This window comes from Lathamus discolor, chromosome Z, assembly GCF_037157495.1.
Source record: "Lathamus discolor isolate bLatDis1 chromosome Z, bLatDis1.hap1, whole genome shotgun sequence".
Lineage (NCBI taxonomy): Eukaryota > Metazoa > Chordata > Aves > Psittaciformes > Psittacidae > Lathamus > Lathamus discolor.
In genome coordinates this window covers 24,539,891-24,560,125 of record NC_088909.1, presented here as the reverse complement: position 1 = coordinate 24,560,125, position 20,235 = coordinate 24,539,891, and the positions used below count along the sequence as shown (strand labels likewise).

Here is a 20,235-nt window from a genome sequence, read left to right as displayed (position 1 = left end):
GTGTTGTCTGCAAGCTTGCTGAGGGCGCTCGATCCCACTGTCTGTGTCAGCGACAAAGATGTTGAACAGGGTCTGCCCCAACACCGACCCCTGACGGACACCATTCGTCACTGGTCTCCGTTTACACATTGAGCCATTGACCGCGACTCTCTGTGTGCAGTCAGCCAGCCAATTCCTTGTCCAGCGGCTGCGCATCCAGCGAATTCATGCCTCTCCCGTTTAGAGACAAGGACGTCGTGTGGGAGGATGCTAAATGAAATTTATTGGCTCCAGAGAGCACGAACGTGGCGGGAAGGGCCAGGGGCAGCTGGTCACTTGCGGGTGGAGGGCAGGCCCCGGAGGTGGTAGATCCAGGAGCCGCCAGGGCAAGAGACCACCAGCCTGCTGGCGACAGGAGCCGGGCCGCCCGTGAAGGAGACGGTGATGGTGGTGCTGCTCTTGGCGCGCAGCATCTCGGGGGCCCTGACGCTGAAGGCCGGGTGCTTTACGGCATACTGGAACGCCGTGGCCCTCGGGAAGACGTTCCTGAAGGAGATGGAGGTGGTGCCGCCGGCTGGGATGAGGAAGGGGCCCTGGGGTTCAGGGGGCAGCGCAAGGCCGATGAGTGGGATGCAGTACTGCCCGCCCAGTGCAGAGCTGAGCTGCAGCGTGGCCTTGGCTTTGCCCAGGTGGCAGGGCTCAAAGGTCACTTCCACATTCAGCTCCGAGCCCCCAGCGCTGGCGGGTGCCGCACTGATGGATTTTGCCGTCTGGAAGTCGGCACAGTCGGTCTGCGCAGGGGAGACAAGAGACCATGGGGGGTTGGTCACAACAGCAGAGCCAGCGCCTCGGGAAGAACACGATGGTCCCCTGGCCCTGGCCCGTCCCACCCAGACCATAGCCCTGGTGAGTGCCTGCAGTGAATGGGCACGAGAAGTGTGCAAACGTGCCCAGCAGGAACAACCCTGCACCCAAGCCCCAAGACTGCCAGACCTGGGCTGCAAGCGGGAAGCAAGCCCAGGCACCACGGGGCCTGCAAAAGCAGCTCCAACCAGGGCAGCAGACACGGGCCCGCAAGGGAGGACAAGCCCACACTAGTGGGAAGGCCCCTGGGCTCACATGGCCACCCTGGCTCTGCCAGGCCACGCCAGAGGCACTCGGACGCCCTGGTGGAGAGGGCTGGTGCTGGCCAGAGGAGCTGCCTCCCAGCCAGAGCCCCGGCAGCCCGGGCTCACCTGTAGGAGGTACTCGGTCTCCTGCTGGGCAAAATTCCGGATTTTGGTGGTGATGGTCTGACGGGAGCCCAGCGTGGTGCGGAAATACACGGGCTTCTCTGGCCTGCTCGAGGTGGCTTTCAGCTGCAGGTTGTAAGACAGAGAGCCCAAGTCGCTGCTCTGGAGCACCAGGTGCCCCGTGCTCTCACCCGTTTTCAGGGGCTGATACTCCAAGACAAGATCCGCCTGGGAGGAAGGAAGGAAAAAGCCACGGCGTCAGGCACAGGCAGGGAACACGTGTGCCTGAGAAGGGGGCAGCTGGTCCCTGCTCTGCTCAGGCAGCGCTTGAAGGCTGGGCTGCCTTCCCCGCTCTGACTCCCTCTCTCTCGGGCACAGCCTTGCTCCTTCTGGGGGACGGTTCACTCAGGGACAGATCCCAACAGCTCAGAGCCCTCCAGCATGATGCCAGAAGCTGCCCACCCTAAAAAGCCCCTGTGCTCCCCCAGGGCACACACCACCTCCTGTCAATGCAGGCTGCAGACAACCTGGCCGCGGGATCAGGCTTGTCCTGCAGCCACTCGCACCTGGAAGCAACACATTAAATGAGGGGCACATGGCACAAGGGCCTGCCACGTGACGCCCAGTGGCGGCGTGTTACAGGGGCCAGCAGGGCAGACTCCACCAGTGCAGGATGATTCCCACTGGGGATATTCTCGCACACTGCTCCCTCTCTACGTCATCGGCAGGGAGCTGCCACCACGGAAAGAGGCCCCACATGGCTCCTTTCAGGCATCACCCTCCAAGAGCCCCTCCTCCGGCCACGAGTAGGGAGAGCAGAGTGAGCCGGAGGAGCTTTGCTCCTACCTTTGACTGTGCAGGAACAGTAAAGTGCTGTGGAACGCTGACGCCCGGCACTTTGCAGTTGATGGCAAACGTCACCGGGACAGGCAGAGGGTTGTCCACCTTGACGGTGGAGGACACTCTCTGCCGAACGGCGGTGCTCATTTCAACAGTGCCGATGGGTCCCGAAGCCATCACCTTGAAAGTCACCATGTGGAACAAGTACTCTCCGGTTGTCTCGTTGAGGAAGGTCACCTGAATCAGACAGAAAGGGAAGTGCTGCTCATTCCACACATGAAAACAGACCCGGAAGAGCCCACCGAGCTCAGCGCCCTGCTTCCAGGAATGGCTATGAGCACCCAGCGAGGAGGAGTGCAAGACCAGAGAAAGCACCTGTGGTATTTCATAGGACCCGTGCACGTGGAGGTATGAAAACGGGCGTGTAGCTTCTCAGTGAGCCAACAGCTCCTTGAAGGGCCCTGCAGACCAGTGTCCTCACTCACCTTTGCCCTGTAGACTCCTTCTTTGTAGGAGAAGAAGGTGAGCTGGTAGTCCTTCTTCGCAGAGCTCGGCACGTCGATGTATGAACACCCCTGCAGCACGGAACTGCTTTCCAGGTTCTCTGGTTTGAGCATGTCAATAACCACCAGGAACCTGCGGGTGAGAAGGACGCAGTGAAGGTCAACAGGAAGGACTCCCATAGGATACCCATCGTGCGGGGGTACAATACAGTCCCTCTCATCCTCAGTGCCTCGGGCACAGGGCGCCAGCTCTCACCCCCCTTGGAGGAAAGCCCTCCAGGATGGCTCTGCACAGGCAGAACGTGGGTATGGCCAGACACAGCCAAGGAGAGGGAAAAGCTTTCAGGAGGGAGCTTCCAGGCACTGGAAGCTTCCTTCCTTGTGCTGCTGCAGGGATTGCTCATGAGGCCAGACTCCCTGGGCTGGACTCACCTCTGTGGTCTCTGCAGCCAGTTGGACACAGGGATAAGCTCCGTGTGGGAATTCCTGCACGGAACCTGCCGGGAAATGGCCCCTGAGCACCTGGGGGCTTCAGCAGTTCCTTCCAGCTGGTAGCGTAAGCCTGTCCCGTCCGGCAGGGGGAAGAAGATGGAGCCCTACAGACAACGAATAGGACAAGTCGGCTCTGGAGCACCCCTGGACAGTCCCACGCCTGAGGCTCTCACTGAGGCAGCTTTCAGCACGTCCAGCTGGCAGAGCTGTGACTGCAGCCCTGTCCCGCGCAGGAGGAGACAGACGCCAGCTTCGCACCTGCTCTGAGCTGCTTGTGAGCGGGTGCGTGGCCCACAGGACACGGCACAGCTACAGGACACAGAGGCATCATCTCTGGGCAAAGCAAGGAAACACGGGTCCTGCAGCAGAGCTGCTCTGCACATCCCAACACTCCCTTACTGGCCCCACTCACCTGGGCATGTCCCTGCCAGCCTGTGCTCACGCAGGGACAGCCGTGGGCAGGGGGTGGCCGTCCCTGATGAGCTCCATTGCCTCAGTCCTGCTGGCCTTAGCCCCAACAGCGCTGACCAGAGAGCAGCCTGTAAGCTGGCACAACAGGGGCCCCCAGACATGGGCCATGGAAAGCTCATATCCATGCTCATTCTGGGTGCCCGTGCATCCCAGACACCTGCCTCTGCCTCCACAGCAGCTGAAAGCTGCAAGACTCCTCACGCAGGCTGTACGTTAAAGAGATGCTGAGCACGTGCGACCCTAAGGGCACAGATCTGCTGAGCACCCTGGAGACTTGAGGCCAGAAATCTCTGACCTGGCCCACTGTAAGGCCAGCTGGAGCGGGACAAGGAGCGCGACAAGGACCCGGCAGCTCCAGCACCACAGAGCCCTTCTGAACTGACCCCTTGGATTTAGGAGCTTGTTGCTGGCCTGGCACAGAAAACATTGCAGAGGGGCCAGTCACCCCCATGTGCCCAGCCTGAGACCTGCAGGAAGGGCTCCTCCCAAAGCTCCTGCATGACCCTCAAGAGATCTCTCTCGTTTCCCACCTGCCTGCTCACGGCCAGGACGGCACTGACAAACTGCAGGGCAGCTTTGCCCTTCTTGCTCCCTGCAAGCTGCAGAAGGACACCAGCCAGGTGCTGCTGGCAGAAGTGGTTGTGCCCGGGGCTTGGAGAGCCTGTGCAGCCCGTGCGCTGAGCATGGGGGTCTCTGAGCCCCCTGGGCTGCCACAAGCAGCGACCCAGAGCTACGCAGAACAAACTTCATTTCTTGGCCTGCAGAAAGCCTGGCTTTTTACGTTAGCTGCTCCAACACGTTTGGTGCTCAGTCCCGACTTCCCATCTGCCCTTTGCCCGTGCCTGGCCCCCAGCCACCACAAAACCCAGCTTCCAACAGAGAGCACAGGACACCTTCAGCTTGGACAGGACCTCCAAAGGTCATCTCGGCCAACCTCCTGCCCAAAGGAGAGTGACCTACGAGGGTCATGCCACGAGGGTCAGCACGCTGGCACAGCTCACCTACCTGATGCTTCTTGTTCCCACAGCTCATGGTTAGGGGTCTGTAGGTGACCTGGTAGGCCTTTTCTTTTTGCCTGGCCTCCAGATGGATAAATTCAGGCCCTTTCCAGTATTTCCCCTCAACAATGGGCTGCAGGGTCCAGGCCTCGCTGCTCGGGTTCGACAGGAGGATGGTCTGGCTCTGCTTCTCACGCACATTGCAGCTGAAAGTCAGGGTCTGCAACAGAGGAGCACAGAGGCTGCTGGGTCGTACCCACAATCCTTGCCACTCTTCTCACGCTGGCTTTACACCAGGACCTGGAGCACGGGGAGCAGCTTTTCCTTGTCACATGCAAAAATTACACTTTGGCCACAGCTTTTGGAGTAAATCAAGCTGGTTGTTCTTGAAGAAGGGAGCAGAACAAGCCTTTCGCATGCTGGGTGAAAGGAAACTTCAGGGGAGTCCTGAAAGGAAACTGCTGTGCAAGGACAGATCTGCAGCCACACAGCCCTTTCCTTCATGGGCAGGATGAAGAGGAGCTCCATGCTCTCTTTGGGAGCAAGAGCCAACTGCTCCCAAGCTACCCCCTCCCAGGGGCTGGATGCAGATGCCTTGCCCCTTCCTACTGCTGAATGCCCTCTCCTGGCCCGGCACGGGGGAGAAGTGTGGCTGCGGGTGCAGTGCTGGGATACAGCGGGGTGGCTCTGTGGGGAGGGTCTCAGGAGAGCCCGGCAGGGTGCTCCCACGGCACGGGTGCTACAGTGCAGAGCCAGGACAACCGAGCTGCTCACTGGAGGAGCAACACCTCGAACAGGGGAGAAAGGCAATGACAGGGCTCAGGAACTCTGGCAGTCCTGCCCAGCACTTTCTCTCTGGGATACCCCGGCACAAGCCAGTCTGCGCTCGCAAGTGTCCTTCAGTTCCTGCCCTGGCAGAGATGTGGCGCAAATACTGGGGTCCAGGGGCCCATCCTGTCCCTGCTGCGTTACCTCTCTGGTGCCAGGGGCCTCCACGCAGGATCCTGATAGCGTAAGGCGGAGCGCCTCGCTGCCCGGGATGAAGCACCGCAGCCCCTCGTACTGGACAGCCTGGCTCAGCTTCGAGGGGCGGAAGGTCACAACGAAGGGGACATCCACCCCTGGCCTGATGTAACCCTTTGTGGGGCTGATAGAAAAGTCCGGCTGGAAGCTCTCCACGTCCCACAAAAACCTTGCCAAGGAAAGCACAAGGACAGGAAAGAAGGATTAGCCACGGGGAGCTGTCAAGGCAGGGTAAGTCTCAGCGTGAGGCTCTCCGTCTCTGGTGGGCTTTCCCACCACATCTCAGGCCTGATGCTGAGCCACCTGGCAATAAGGCTTCAGGCTGGGCAGGACCCACTGCACCCATCTCTAAATGAGCTTTTGCTCGTACCCCCTTGCTAACTGCCAGGGCCTGACTGCACGGCCATGGCTGCACGACTCTCCAGCGGGATGGAGAAGCAGAGAGGAGCTATCTGGGCACACTACGGCTCCTCACAACCCTCATCCAAGCAATCAGCCCTCAGAGAGGCGGGGGGGTCCTGCTTTACCTGACTCCTGCGTCGCCCGCGTTCCGCATGACGACGCGCCGGCACGTGTAGCTCTGCCGTACCACGGCTCCAAAGCTGAGCTGGTCCTGGTCCAAGCTCACGAGGCTGCCCTGGCAGGAGCCCCGCACCGCAAAGAGGGAGCGCACCAGCCCGCGGCACTCCAGCAGCACTTCCCCGCTGAACGGCTGCATGCGGCGCTTCGGGGAGAAGGTCACCTCCACTTTGCAGGTGTCTCCTCTGGCCTTCAGCTTTAGCTCCTTGCTGGGCTTCAAGCACAGAACCTACCCGAAGAGATGAGTGGAGACTATTTCATCTGGCAAGCCAGCTGCGGAGCCTCCCTCACCAGACTCAGGGAAGAGGCTTCCAATTCCTCTTCTGTCCGCACCAACACTGACCCAGTCCCACTCATTCCCTCGTAGGCATTCCTAGGTAATACCAAAGGTGTTTTCTGCCATGTGTCCACCTGGTCACGGTGAGGTCACCTCTGCCTTCTAAAGCTTTCATGGAAGTTCCAACAGAGCTGTAACCCTCCCTCTTTCAAGATTCACCTCCCTCGCCTTTCCAGATCTAAAATATGTGGCTGCATCCTGACCTATGCGTCTAAAACAGGTTAGAGGAATTGTGCCGCCTTCTCACTTGTGGCTCTCGGGGAGTCCTGGCACCCAGCTCAGCTGAAGCATTCACACTGCAAGCATCTGCTGGCAGAGCAGTGCCAGCAGGGAGGACGGGGCAGGCACAGGCAGCCAGGGCAGCCCACAGCTGTCATTAGCTACTACCTCCCACCCACAGCAGCTCATCGCTCCCTGCAGGCACGCTAAAGTGCTCTGCAGAGAAGGAATGGCACTTACCCCAGCTTCCTGCAACTCTGGCACGGTGGATGTGACTCTGAGCTTAAAGGCGAGAGGGCCTGCACTCTTGTTGGCTATGGTGACGATCTTCTTCACCGTCTGCCCAATGCAGATGTTTCCTAGCTTCACCACCTTTCCTGGTGGATGCACAACGTCAACCTGAGGCAGGAGGGATTGATATCAAGCCAAAGGAAAGAAGGAGAAGAGGTTTTCTGCCACTCTCGTGGCAGAAACACAAACCATGGTAGGCTGGGGAAGAGATGAGGAAATGAGAAAACCATGCTGGTTGCCACCTGCACTTTTAGCATTTAGATTTCATCTCACCTTCATTTCTATGCCCCTTCCTTGGGCCTCAACAGTCAGCTTCTCAGCCGGGGCACACGGAGGCAGCAACAAGCTGTTGTGGCTGTTGTCGTCTTTAGGTGTCCGTAGGAGCTGCGCACAGAGGGAAGAGAAACCACAGACAGCATGAGTTTCTGGACCTTCACCACGTGAACAGACTCCCCAGACGAGCCATCCCCTCCCATATTCTTTCCCCCCAGTGGCAGGGATTATCCAAGTCCCTCCACAGCCTGCCAGCAGAGCCGGCTAACCCTGGAATGCCACCGGGCTTTGCCCTGCGCGCTGCCCCCGTCTCCCTGGCACAAGCCTGGGAATGCTGGAGCGCTGGGAATCTCCAGGAGCGTGCACAGACCTTCCCCCTCACCTGCTCCTCAGCAAGGTGCTGCTGGTCAAACTCCAGTGAGTAAACCCCACAGGGGTTCTTCACCACCACTGTCCCCTCTTCCCCATGGCTCTGTGGCAGCAGCGGTCCCAGCTCGAGCTCTGCGGGGCTCAACTCCAGCCGTGGCTCCAGACCACATCCCAAGACCGGCACCCGCAGGCGTTGGCTGCTCTGGCAAATCTGGATCTGCAGCTCGCCCCGGTAGCACTTCTGCAAAGAAGCAGCACAGAAAGCTCCTCCGTGAAGCCCCAGGTGACAGCGCCTCCAAGGCAACAATCGCCCCAGGGTCAGGGGTCTTCTCAGCACCTCTAAGCTGAACCCAAACCAGGCAGTTACTTAGAGCAGGGGCTACAGCATCTGCATGGCTCTGAGTAACTGCGGTGAGTCCTGCTCGGGAGTGTAACTGCGCAGTTGGCTACCAGATGGATCTAAAACAGCCTATCAGAGGTTTTCACCTAGTCGTGGGGGAGCGCAACGCACGTGAGAAAAGTCTGCTTTCTCAGACACAGTCCTGGCGCTGCAGCACCGGGCAAACATCAGCTGTGTGAAAGAGGCAGCTGAGCTCTCACTGGACAGAAATAAGGATCGTCTTCTCTGCTCAGTGCTTGGCTCTGGTCAAAGCCAGACACGAGACGCTGAAATCTCCACGAGCAATTGAAAGATCCCTGCGACTGTCCCCAGCCATGGAAGCACTTGGGTCCATCCTGTCACACGCTGCCAGTTTCCAAGTCACGGTGGCCACATGCAAACTGCCTTTGGGAATGCTCCACCATTTAAGCTGACTCCCAGACTGCGTGGGACCGTGCAGGGGAAACTGAGGAACGGTGGGCACAGGGCTGGCAGAAAGCTCCACGCGGAGGCAGAGCTCATTCCCCGCTCCCTGTGCTGGCCTCCCCTTACCACACTGCCCTGACAGTCCTCCTGGGGGTGACACCCACCAAACTCACCTCTTCCGTGGGTGAAAAACGGAGTTGGACATGGCACTGCTGTCCTGGAGCGAGGGTTCCAGCTGAGGGCAGCACCTCAAAGCCACAGGGCGCGGGCCTCATCTCCTCCCGCAGCTTGTCATGCTCGCTCGCTGGCAGATGTTTGTCCACCTGCGCACAGAAACCAGTCGCGTGAGGTCTCCTTGGTCTGCGAGGACAGACCCTCGGTTCCTGCAGTGCTCCGAGATGCTGGCACGGTGCAGGGAGCACCTTCATCCCACCCAGACGTGGCCACCCCTGCCTAGAACTGGAGGGCAAACATGTTGGCAGGGCAGGCAGATGGGGAGGCAGTGTCCTCGGAGGGGGAGGAATGGGTGAAGATGGCAGAGAAGTGAAGCGTCAGCTAGTGAGCAGGCCCAGGTGAACCAGCCTTGCTCTGTACCCTCAAAAGCTTCCTCAAGCGAGCTGCAGCCCAAGTGCTCAGGCAGCCAGAGGGGCGGGAAAGCCAAGAGAGGCAAAGAAAACCCAACCGAGAAGTTGTGTGTTACACGTTGTCTGTGCTTTACCTCCTTAACAGCCTCATTCATGCTCATGGACCATTTACAGGGGACCTGGGACGTGTTGTGGAGCTGGATGGTTTCTTCCTGCCACTGCCCACACTGGACAGAGGAGAACTCCAGCCTGTCCCTCGAGAGGCAGAGGGACGGCTCAGCCACAATGGCACGCAGGCGGACCTGGAACGTGGGGCCTCCTCTGACCTACAGAAGGACAGAGCATCCAGTTGAGAGCCTGGCTGACACTCGCTGCTGTGCCCAACCTGCTGCCTGCCCCACAAGCTGGCCTACCTTGATGGGCAGGAGCACATCCACGTTTCCCAGGGGCACGCTGGCACTTTGTGGGTCAAAGCACACTTCAAATGTCTTGGTCTCACAGCAGGGCAGGCGCTTCACAAGGTCCAGGCACACGCTGAAGCCTGAACACAGGAAAATCAAGCAGCTGAGATACACAAGCAACAGGAAATGGCTCAGGAGCACGGCAAGGCCACAGGGGTGTCCTGGCTGGCAGCTCTGTGAAAGACCCCTTTCCATCTCCAGAGAAGCTGCTCTGCTCCCCTTGTCACTGCCCAAAGCAAAAGGATTTTCACAGCCAGAATCCAGGGGTTGCAGGGTAAAAACGAACCACATTGGTTGAGGAGCTCCAGCAATTCCTTCAGCAGGCATCTCAGGGAAGGACGCATACACCTCTCCAAAGGACAATTTCCAACTAAGATACCAAATGCTGTGGTGTTCCCTGGACAGCGGCTTAGAAGAGACGCCTGGCCACCCGTCACAGACAGCAGTCCCCGTGTGACGGAGCTGCAGCCTTACCCCAAGGCCTCTTTGCGAAGCCTGTTTCGATACGGCACAGGATCCCACAGGCCGTTCAATAAGGCTGAGCAGAAGTGCTCTGGCACTAGGAACTCTGAACAAAGCACTTCCGAACCACAGAGGGTCCATCTGGCTGCAACATAAACCCTCAGAGTGCACAAAGAAACTCCGATGGTGCTCACGGGAGCCAAGAGCAGAAGATGCTGAGAGGCGATCATGCTGATCAGCCCATCTGGCCCCTGCAATGACTTTTTAGGGCAGCCACAGGCAGACCAGGTCTCTGGGCACTGCTCGACAGAATTCAGGCTCTTGAACAGGGCACCGGCCAGAGGGGTACTAAGGAGGAAAAAGCTGCCCAAGGAAGTACTCAAATCTCCCCATGCCCAATGGCTCCAGCTGATGTGGCAGAGACAGCCCCTTCAAGCCCCCGTGAAGCCTCTTTACCACTGGTTACCTGTGTTATACAGGACATATCCATCGGCCTTGAAAGATGCAGGGAAGTGCCCGGTGTTGGTGAGCTTCACCATGTGTGTGTGGATGTCACCGGGAACGACATAGCCAAGGTCCAGGACGTATTCGGGCAGCTCAGCTCTGAAAGGAGGAGGAAGGACACTCTGTAAAGCCCAGCATGGCGTGGGGTGGAGAAGCAAATGGAGTGGATAATTCTGTATCCACTGCGGTGAAAACTCAAGCCAAGCCCAGGAAACCCAAGGCCTGACCTGAGCACCCAGTAATAAGACTTGGCTAAGTCATGGGGAGTGCAGGGCCTAGGATTTATCAGCCACCAACGGGATCTTCGAGTCAGTTTAAAGCGGGTACTGGACACAGTTCCTATGCTGTGAAAAGCCATTGCAGAGAAGTCCACTGCGTCTCCACGGGTCTCAATGAAACTGCTAAGCTGGTGGCCGGCCCAAGCCTGAAACTGCTTCAGGACCTTCTCACAGGATTTCCTTGCAGAGGATACCTCCACTGCTCTGCAGCCAGATCTGTCCCCAAAGCAGCGCTTGAGAGTATCGCGTGCAGTAACCAACACTACAAGATTGCTGTGAAGGTCTTTTTGCAGGCAATCCCACTTGGAAAAGCACATAAGGGATCTGGACCATTCCCTGCTCTTCCTGCTTAGTGGGGTCTGCTTCTTGGCACAAAGACACCGGCTTGGAGATGCCCCTTTCACAGCTGGTCAGCAGGGGTGGTGCCTGTGCTGTCTGCAAGGGCTTGCTGGTCTGCACCCCCTCAGCTCTGAGAACAGAACCCAGCAACTGTGGGGAGTGGAGCACCTCCAGAGCTCAGGGTAGCACTGTGCAAGTGAGGACACCGAGCTGCCCACAGGGAGCACGGCGTAGCTCTCAGCATCAGGCCCTTTCGGAAGTCTTCAGCTATTCCCAACTCTGAGACACAAGGAGCTCTCAGGGGCAGGGCTGCACTCTCGCGGCCCCTGGAGACAGGCTACAGGAGTCCCTACTAACTTGAGAAGCCTCCGATGTACACGCTGGTGAAAGGCAGTGTCCTCCGGGGGACGGGAGGCGAGAGCTTTCTGCTGCTCCAGGGCATGTTCCTCAATCAGCATCTCCTCCATCTGCATCTGCAGCTGAGCATCCCACTGAGGAAAGGAAAGACAGGGGCTGGTTAGCCAAGGTCCTTCCCAAGGCACAAGCTTGTCTCGGGTGGAGGATCCCACTCTGCTCTTGTTGAGAGGGGCGACGGAGTCATTCTGTCTCACTGGTCGGTGTCTGTGACACTTCCTGCTCTCTCAGGCAGGATCATATCCCCACAGAAATGAACTCCAGTGTCTCTGCCTGCCCAGTTATCAAAGCTGATCTGGACAGACACACAAACAAGCCAGAAACCTTCCAAAGCTCCAAGTATGTCCCTGCCTCCAGTCAGTGCCAAAGCAGCCTGGACAAAAGCTCTCCTGGAAAGGGGACCATGAGAGAGCTGGAGCCTCCTGAAGATACAGAACACAGCACAGCCTCAGGCTGCATTCAGGCTGCTGCTTTACGCTCTGTAAACCTGGCAGGGCTTGGCCGGTGAGCAACAAACCCCCCAGCACCGCCCTGTGTGTCCTTCAGAGCACCAGAAACCCAACTGCCCGAGCACAGCTTTCAGCATCTCCCTGGGGCAGTCAGGAGCTGGCGCATCGCCACGAGGGACAACTCCCAGAGGTGGGCAGCCCAAGGGGCACGCTGAGCTGACACACTCCGTGGCCAGGGGTGTGCAGGGAGGTGCCCAGTGCCGGCAGGGCCCTGGGCAGCTGCCGTGGGGCGCAGGGGCTCCAGTGTCTCGCAGGAGGGTGGCACGTGCGGGACAGGGCAGCAGCTCTACTCACCACGGTGCCCGAGTCGTCCACGCGGGGCTCGGCTGCCACAGCCTCCCCCAGAGCAATGGCCTCTTCTCTCTGGCTGCCTTTGTCCAGCTTTTCTTTGGCCTTTAGGAGGATCTTCTCATATTTGGCGTTGCCTGAAAGCACAGGACACCACCCATAGCAGTGGGGCAGCACAAATCCCACGGAAGACGGGAAGCCCCATTCCCCCGACACCCAGACACAAACTGCTCCAGCAATGTAAGGAAAGGAGATCCTGCTGCTTCTCACCCCCACCCGTCTTTCTCGCCACACAGGAGCATCTCAGCCCCACAGCGTGATGCAAACCCAACCCCTGTCAAAATCCCTGCCAGCCTCTATTACAGCTTTCCCAAGCTTTTCTGCCCAGCCATCATCTTCCCAGACCTCTTGGCAAGCTGTGCACGATGGTTCCTGCGGCAAAGCCCACATGGGCTCGTCTGCCAGAGGCTAAAGAAGTAACCAGAGGGCTGACCTTGTCTGACAGCCCTGAAACCTCCAGGCCTGCTGGAGGTGCCTGTGAGCTGCCCTGTGGGCATATGGCATGGGGGAAAGCCGAGCAGACAGGCAGTGTTCACCTTTGATGTTCCTGGGCAGGTCCAAGTGGATCCTGGGAAAGGTCCCCTCTCCTTTCAGGGAGATTTTTTCTGGCTCCAGGTGACCCAGTTGGATCTGGAAAGCCCTGCAGAAGACTCCAGGCACTCCTGGCAGGTAATACACTTTCAGCACTTGCTGCTTGCCAGGTTCAACGTAACCCTGCAGGGCACACAAGAGGGAGGGACGCAGTGTACCAAAGAGGATTCCGTGGAGGGATGGCTCACATGACAGACGCGCTGAGAACACAAGACAGGTTCTCATACATAAGGAAACATCAGACATCACCACCTCCAGCTTTCCTGTATCCAAACGCCTGAGTCTCACAGCTCTTCTGCTCACAGGGTTTACCCTCTGCTAGCCAGAGCCAGGCACAACAAACCAAAGCTCTTTCACCAGCTGCTCTGGAAGAACGGAGAAGGGCCTCTGCTTCCAGCAGGGCCAGCAGCTCCTGGCAGCAGCTTGCAGGAGAGGACATCAGCATGTCACCCCTCAGATGGACAGGCACTGAGGAAGGTGGAAGCCACTTGGCCCTTTGGCTTCCTCTTCCCATCGCAAAAGGGCACCAAGACAGGAACACTGCTCCAGCTCTAAGACACCCAGGCAGGATGACAAGCTGCGATGGAGTGATGCTCCAGTGATGGCACAACCAGAGAGCTCAGCACTCAGCTCCAAAGAGCTCCCGGAGCACTCGTGCCTCCCACTGGTGCTTGCTGTAGGACAGCAGAGCCAGCGGCGCCCAAGGACAATCAGGGGCTCCGTTAGGATTCTGCTCGATGGACCTCCTCTGCCTCTGCAACAGTCGCTCACAGCCCTGTCTCTCCTGGCTGGTTTTGGACGGGGCTTGTGTGTTCATTCCCCCTGTTTTCCCCCAAAACGCTCTCCTGGGCAGCCTGACACAGGCCGGGTGAAGCCCTTGTGCTACTCACCCTGCTGGGCACGACCAGGGGCACGCCAGGCAGAGGGTTGGCTGCAGTGCCTGTGCCGGGGCTCAGCACCGCAAAGGCAAATCCCAGCTTCCCGCTGTTTTGCAGGGTCAGCGCTGCTTCCGTGACTTTGTTAAACACCTGAGGAGAGGACAGAAGAGCAGGAAGTTACAGGCACATGTCTGCTGCCAAGAATTTCATTCCTCTTCCATCGGGTTGAAAGCAAAGGAACACAGCCCAGAAGCAGGGAGCGCACAGGAGAGATGGGCACTGGGCTCTCTGGGTTAGCCTGGGCAGCCCGCGGCCACAGGGTACCCCTGGGCCCTACACAGGAACAGCTATTTGTGGCAGAGGTGCAATAGCAACCATGGAAAGATCAGTAATAAAGCAAGTAGGGGACACAAGCTCTCTGCACTTGAAGGTGTCACCCAACTGCAAGCTGAAACACAGGAGGAGGCATTGGGGCATTTCAGGAGAAAAGGCACCTGCACACAAGTATTTGTGGGCACAACACAAGCCAAAACGGAGGGAGAGAGGGCAACGCACACAGGGCCAACAGCTGGAAACAGCTGTGGGGGTTGTAACCGGAAAGAAGTACAGTGAGGGTTATTCGGGGACATTCTATCCGGCTACGGTGACTGGAAGCCCAGGTCAGCTGCCTCCTTGGTTGATGAATCAGGAGCATTAAAAGAGAGCACCTCATTTGGGCTTTAGGAGCAGATCAGCGGATGGATGTCTCAGGGACACATCCCTCTGCAGATCACCACTGGGATCCTGCCTGCCCCAGGAGGCAGCGTTAGTTAGAGGAGGGATTCCCAGCTTTGGGCTGGGCTGGGGTGGAGATGGTCATTAAACGCCAGCTTGGAGGTATCCCCCAAACGCTGGACTTCCAAGCCACAGAGCCAGCGAAGCAGCTGGGAAGGGGGGAGAGCCCTGGACCCGGGTGGGCAGCAGCCCACCGGTCATGCTTGGAGGCAAGGAGCACTGACAAGAGCAGCGTGCGGTACCTGCAGCCCGCAGTCGATCTCGGTGGTGTCCAGGAGGTAGCTGATGCGCGAGGCCTCCCCACGCAGAGCCACCTCGTAGCTCGGGCCTCCCTCCACCCTGCACAGCGCCGTGACCTGGCTGACGGTGTTGGCGTGGCCGAAGAAGGAGAAGGAGACGCGCTGGCTCTGGCCCGGCTGCAGCTCACCGTGCAGCGGCAGGATATCGAAAACCTGCAGGCAGGGAGGAGAGATCCACACGTGGAGCACGGGACTGATGCAGGAGAGCAGCCTGAGCTTGGGCCAAAGGACAGACGTGGCTGCAGGGGCCTCTTCCTCAAACACAGGCAACATCATCCTCATCTCACACTGCAGCCGTTCCACTCACCAACGGAGAAACCATGGGGAAAACCTTCTCCCACAGTCCCAATTAATGCAGTAGCTAATACACTACATTCATTTGTGGTGTCTCCTGGCAGCAAGAAATTCTCTCTGCTGCAGAACTTGCCTTCAAAAACACCTTCTCCTGCACTCAGAAGAACACGAGACTGGGAGCTGAGAGCCTGTGGAGCCGGGGGCAGGATCCAGCCCAGCTCCTCGCACTCCTCATGCTTTTCCCTGTCTCTGATTCACATCCTGCTCTCTCCAGATGCTGCAGCAACTGCTGCCGCAGCAAATGCTGCCGCAGCAAATGCTGCTGCAGGAATTTCCTACCCACCACTAGATGAGGACCAAGATGGATAAAGTCCTCCATAGCTGCCGCACAAGGAGTGTTCTTGACCAGCCCTATTAACACCTCCCATGTGGCCTCTCCAATGACCAGCGATGCGCTTGTTATGACATGAGGCCACTCTGGCAGCAGCACCCAGGACACCAGTGGGAGTGGGAGTACGTAACTGCTTGCTACACTGGAAATGTGGAAGTGAGACAGATTCCCACTTACCTCCTCCACACCCAAGGCGAGGGGCTCTGTCTCCATGAACCTGGAAAAAGAACAGACCTTTGCTCAGGGACCTTGCAGTGGGAGGGAGGGAAGTCTGCACAGCAGCTCCTCGGCAGGATGGGGCCCCTGCGGGGGCATCAGTGGTGTGAGCTCAGCAATGACCTCCAAAACTGGGATGGAGCAGGTCAACACCTGGCAATGAAACTGCCATAGCAGCGCTGCAGGCAGCTGGCAACTGCTTGCCTCCAGATCTGCTATCTCCTGCTGCGTGATTCTGAAGATCCATTCCGTCACTGGAGAAAACACCTTGGTGCAAAGGCTTAGCTCAGCTTTGAGCTCTCAGAGGTCCAAGGGCTGAGGCTTAGGGTTAGTCTGTCTCTAACCACGTGGGTCTACAACAAGAGTAACCACGAGAGATTCGTGCCTCAGAAGTCAGAGAAAGGGCACACGTTGGTCTACACTGCCTATGTCCAGCCACACAGCAACAGTTGGATTGTGTTGCTCATATGATCACTCTGCCCCAGGTAGCAGCAATGACCAAAGAGCAAGGAGGAAAGAACGGGCTGGACAATTAGAAAGAAAAAAATGTAAACACACAAAGTCTTGCTGAGGCAGAGAAACAGCATTTTTCTCTCCTGACCAAAATAAACGTGCGCGACTGATCCTGGGAGTCTCTGATGACCAGCTCCAGCAAGGTCCCAGGTAGGGAAAGTTCCAGTCTTTGATCTCCCCTTCATGAGACCTGATGCTTGATTCCCTCCATGTCAGACTGAGTTAGAGCTGATGATTTAGAATACCAACAGTGCTTAGTGTGGACCAGAAATAACATCTGACACGCTGCCCTTCTGCAGGCTCCTAATGAACACTTTGAGTGTTTGGTGGTAACACCTTGGAGACCATCTTCATTTCCAGCTCTGGCACACAGCATCCCATGGTGTCTGCTGAGCGCCCCGGAGTGCCCCAGTGCCCTGGTGGTCTCCCCCAAGCCCTCCTAATAGCCACAGCTCATCTCCAGTTCCCAAGAGGTCACCTCCTCCGAGTCAGATCCCAATTCCCTTCACACAGCTGCTTCTTGATCGTTTCCCTTGTTTGTAATAACAGCGCTTCAGTGCCACATGGTGAACTTTGCTGCGTTTCCTAGGGCATTACGGAAAACCATTTGCTACCGTCCTTCAAACTGCCCAGAGCAGACTTTTGTGCTATGCAGAGAAGCCGCAGCAGAAGGAACACTAGGAATGTGCTTCTAGATGTGCTTCAGCACCACTACAAGTTTGCTCTTGGCCTTGGAAACCATAGACCACCACTGCATGGTCCTCCTTCCCAGGGATGTCCATACAAGGGCTCCCTCCAGCATCTACAGCTGGACCTAAAGTCACAGCAGAACCTGCCATTCCTCACTAAAACTCTACATAGCTCTTCTGTGAATGTGACGTGCAGTTCAAGAGATGAACACGCACTTCAAGGGGCTGTTTGCCTCAGGCCACGAAGATCTGAGAAAGCAGCTTTCTACATCAGCCCTCCTGCCCCCAGGAACCCATACAGGCCTACAGCAAAGCAGAGCAAGGGACTGCGACAGCAGTGTGTCACTCTGATGGCAGTGCCTGGGTAGGATCTTAGTACAAAATGACAACAGATGGGCTTAGCAGGGAAGGACACCTTCTACATCCGCTTCTCCAAGTGCCGAAGCATGGCTTTGCAGCTGCAGAGATAAAGCAGGACTCCAGCTTATGGCTATGTGAAAAGGGTCAGTAGTGTCCTACAGTCCCAGCCTGGCTGGAGAATGCTGTCTCCTTCCCAGCATCAAGCCGGTGGAGATCACCTGTTCCCTGAGCACCTTGGCTGAGCACAACTCAGAGGTGTGATTTCCTCAAGGGAAGGTTGAAAACAATTTGGCAGATCAGGCAAATGGCCTCGGGCTTTGCAAACCACAAACAGGACATCAGGAAGAAGAGCTTCCAGGAGAGGGAGAGGTGCGCATACCTCACTGGGTTCACCTGGCTGTCCTTCAGGAATGCCCAGTGGTACTGGACAACCAGTGGGCTGCAGTTGGTCATCTCCATGTAACGCACATCCTTGGTGTCATTCAAGATGCAGCCAAAGTCCACGGCCGTGCTCTGGATCTGGAGATTCGGGAAGTAGACTTCTCCCCGGACGGTGACCTGCTCTTCGTGAGGATGCTCCAGGAACTTGATCTTCAGAGCCTTCTCCGCTGCCCGGATAAGCAAATCCTCCTCATAAGCAGGGTTAAATCCGATGCAGAGTTGAAGTTCCTCCCCTGTCCTCAGCTTCATGGGCTGCAAGGAGATGAAGAGAAAATGTTCAACGTGTGACCCCAACACGGGCTTCTCGCTTCATCCTTCATTTTCTTCACGCTGTCTGACCAAGCACCGCACTTTTTTCTGAAGCTGCCTGAGGCTCACGGTTCTGTGTTCTGCACCAATACAAGAGGAAATCCACGTTGGTCTCCTGAATTCTGGAGCCGCAGAAGCCACCTGCTAAACACAACCAAAGCAGCACTCTGGCACCCAGGCCTTCGCCCTCTGGAGGAACTCCTTTAGCCTGCAGCACAGCGGTGGCTGCACCTCTGACAACACGTGCACTGCAGAGCCCATGCCCAACACCTTCCGCACACACCAGGGCAGGAGCCAGACAGCAGCTGGAGAAGCCTACCTCAGCCTTCCCAAAGGCAGGGCTGCCCTCAAAGACAGCAAGCTGTTCCCCAGCTTATCTGAGGATGGCTGCTGGAGAGCTGGCATGCCTTCCAGCAGACACCTTTCCTACAGCTTGCCCACAGCTGGGTGCCTGCTCCCTCCTCCCCGTCTTCAAGCCAGGAGGTCTCTTCCCGATTCAGGTGGCATTCTGTTTCCTTCAGCAGCTCGTTTCACATCTGATTTAGCTTGGGCCACTTTACTGCAGACTCTACAGAACACACTTCCATCGTGGAGGACCTCCCAACAGAGACACACCACCACGTTCATCCCTCTTCAAAGCCCAGCAGCAAGAAAGTCCGGGGCTGCTCACCTGAGCATCTGCAGGGAGAGGCTGCTGGTCCGCAGTGCAGATGGAGAAGGGCTGCTCTAAGGCAAGGACCACGCTGAGGGGCAGCGAGCACATGTTCTTTACAGAGAGAGGCTTGTACATCACAGCCAGGACATCACCGGGGTGCTACAGAAACAGGAGACAAGAAAAAATGACCTTGAAGTGGCCATGGACCTCCTCCCCTTCAGACGCATTTCAAATTTTCCAACCCCAAAAGTGCATCCATCTCTATTTACTCTTTTGATTGGTTTCTACCCCTCTGCAAAGTTTGTCCTCCAACTCTAGCAGACGCTTTCGCGTTTAGAACCCACAGCCTTCCCCAGGGGACAGGGAAACAGTCTCGCGTACAGATGAGGGAGCAGCCCCCCAGAGGAGGCAGCTGCTTCAGCAAGATCCAAAACAGAAAGTGAACCCACTCTGGCTCCAGTTGTGTGTCCTCTCCTGCCCAGAGAGCACACACAGGCACAAGGCACAAGGCCATTTCCACTCCCATACAGTAGTTTCTTACCACCCTATCAGCTCTGCCAGGCCCGCAAGGCAGTGATGCTGCTCAGAGGAGGCAAGCAAGCAGGATATGGCCTGCAGCGGACAGCCTGCAGCAGCCCGAGGTCAGCTTTGAACATTCACGGGCACATGCAGACAGCTCCAAACCTCAACAGTCTGGCCGCAACCTGCTGCCCCTGCTCCACTGACAAGATGTTGCAGCCTCAAAGCTAAGCTCAGCCTAAGCCTTTTCCTCCTGTCCATGCATTGCTCCGCGCTTCCTGCATGGTTTATCTAAACTAGACAGTCTTTGGGAAACTAATTGTGGATGCATTGGCATCCAACTCCTGCAGTGTCGCAGCACGCAACACATGGGAGCATGTGGCATCAAGCAGACCACAGGCAGACATCAGGGGGAGCTGAAAAGCTTCTGATTAGATGTGAACCGCCTGCTCACAGGATTTGTGCTTCTCTGGAAGCCTGGGAAGTGGAGGAGAGACCTGAAACCGCAGAAACTAAATCATGAGCTATCTGCTCTTTTTCAGACACCTCACGCGACGGGGAAAGGTGATGCAGGAGTCGGGATCCAGACACTAAAGGGCACACACGTTGCACTGGTGCTCTCATCACTGCAGCTGAAGGGCACTCGTGGGTCCTTTGAAGAAGGTGAGGCTTGGGAAAGGCAAAGAGGCAGCACCCATACCGACGGCAGGGAAGGCAAAGAGGCGCAAGAGATGCCAGTTTTTCCTCATCAGCTTGAGGAGTTGACAGGAATCTCAGCTTTTCTCAGCTTCCCTACACGATCGCTGCTCAGACATCACCACACCTTGGAAGATCCTCAAAACCCTGACTACAGACACTGGCGTCTCTCTAGAGGGGGGCATGCTCCCCCTCGCCAGAGCAGCTGTAATCTCAGTTCTACCTGGCTCAACTTAGAGAACAGCCTCATCTCTAGCAGCATCCTCACTCCTCTCACCACCTCCTCAGGGAGGGTGAGGA

At 57.3% G+C, this 20,235-nt stretch overlaps 1 protein-coding gene across 1 annotated transcript in view; it reads right to left on the bottom strand.

Annotated features, from left to right (window-relative positions):
- Window positions 1-311: 311 nt before the first annotated feature.
- The window catches only part of LOC136005868 (hydrocephalus-inducing protein-like), a gene marked incomplete at its 5' end in the record, with an annotated part of 48,548 nt that continues 28,624 nt past the window's right edge, over window positions 312-20,235 (bottom strand). The window contains 18 exons of the mRNA XM_065663761.1: window positions 312-572; window positions 690-770; window positions 2,058-2,288; window positions 2,609-2,687; window positions 6,066-6,175; window positions 7,683-7,847; window positions 8,585-8,734; window positions 9,130-9,321; window positions 9,409-9,536; window positions 10,385-10,521; window positions 11,397-11,530; window positions 12,257-12,348; window positions 12,847-13,024; window positions 13,792-13,929; window positions 14,796-15,005; window positions 15,715-15,754; window positions 17,695-18,008; window positions 18,736-18,879. Of these exons, the coding sequence (XP_065519833.1) occupies window positions 312-572; window positions 690-770; window positions 2,058-2,288; window positions 2,609-2,687; window positions 6,066-6,175; window positions 7,683-7,847; window positions 8,585-8,734; window positions 9,130-9,321; window positions 9,409-9,536; window positions 10,385-10,521; window positions 11,397-11,530; window positions 12,257-12,348; window positions 12,847-13,024; window positions 13,792-13,929; window positions 14,796-15,005; window positions 15,715-15,754; window positions 17,695-18,008; window positions 18,736-18,879 (2,784 nt within the window). The remainder of the gene's footprint in view (window positions 573-689; window positions 771-2,057; window positions 2,289-2,608; window positions 2,688-6,065; window positions 6,176-7,682; window positions 7,848-8,584; window positions 8,735-9,129; window positions 9,322-9,408; window positions 9,537-10,384; window positions 10,522-11,396; window positions 11,531-12,256; window positions 12,349-12,846; window positions 13,025-13,791; window positions 13,930-14,795; window positions 15,006-15,714; window positions 15,755-17,694; window positions 18,009-18,735; window positions 18,880-20,235) is intronic.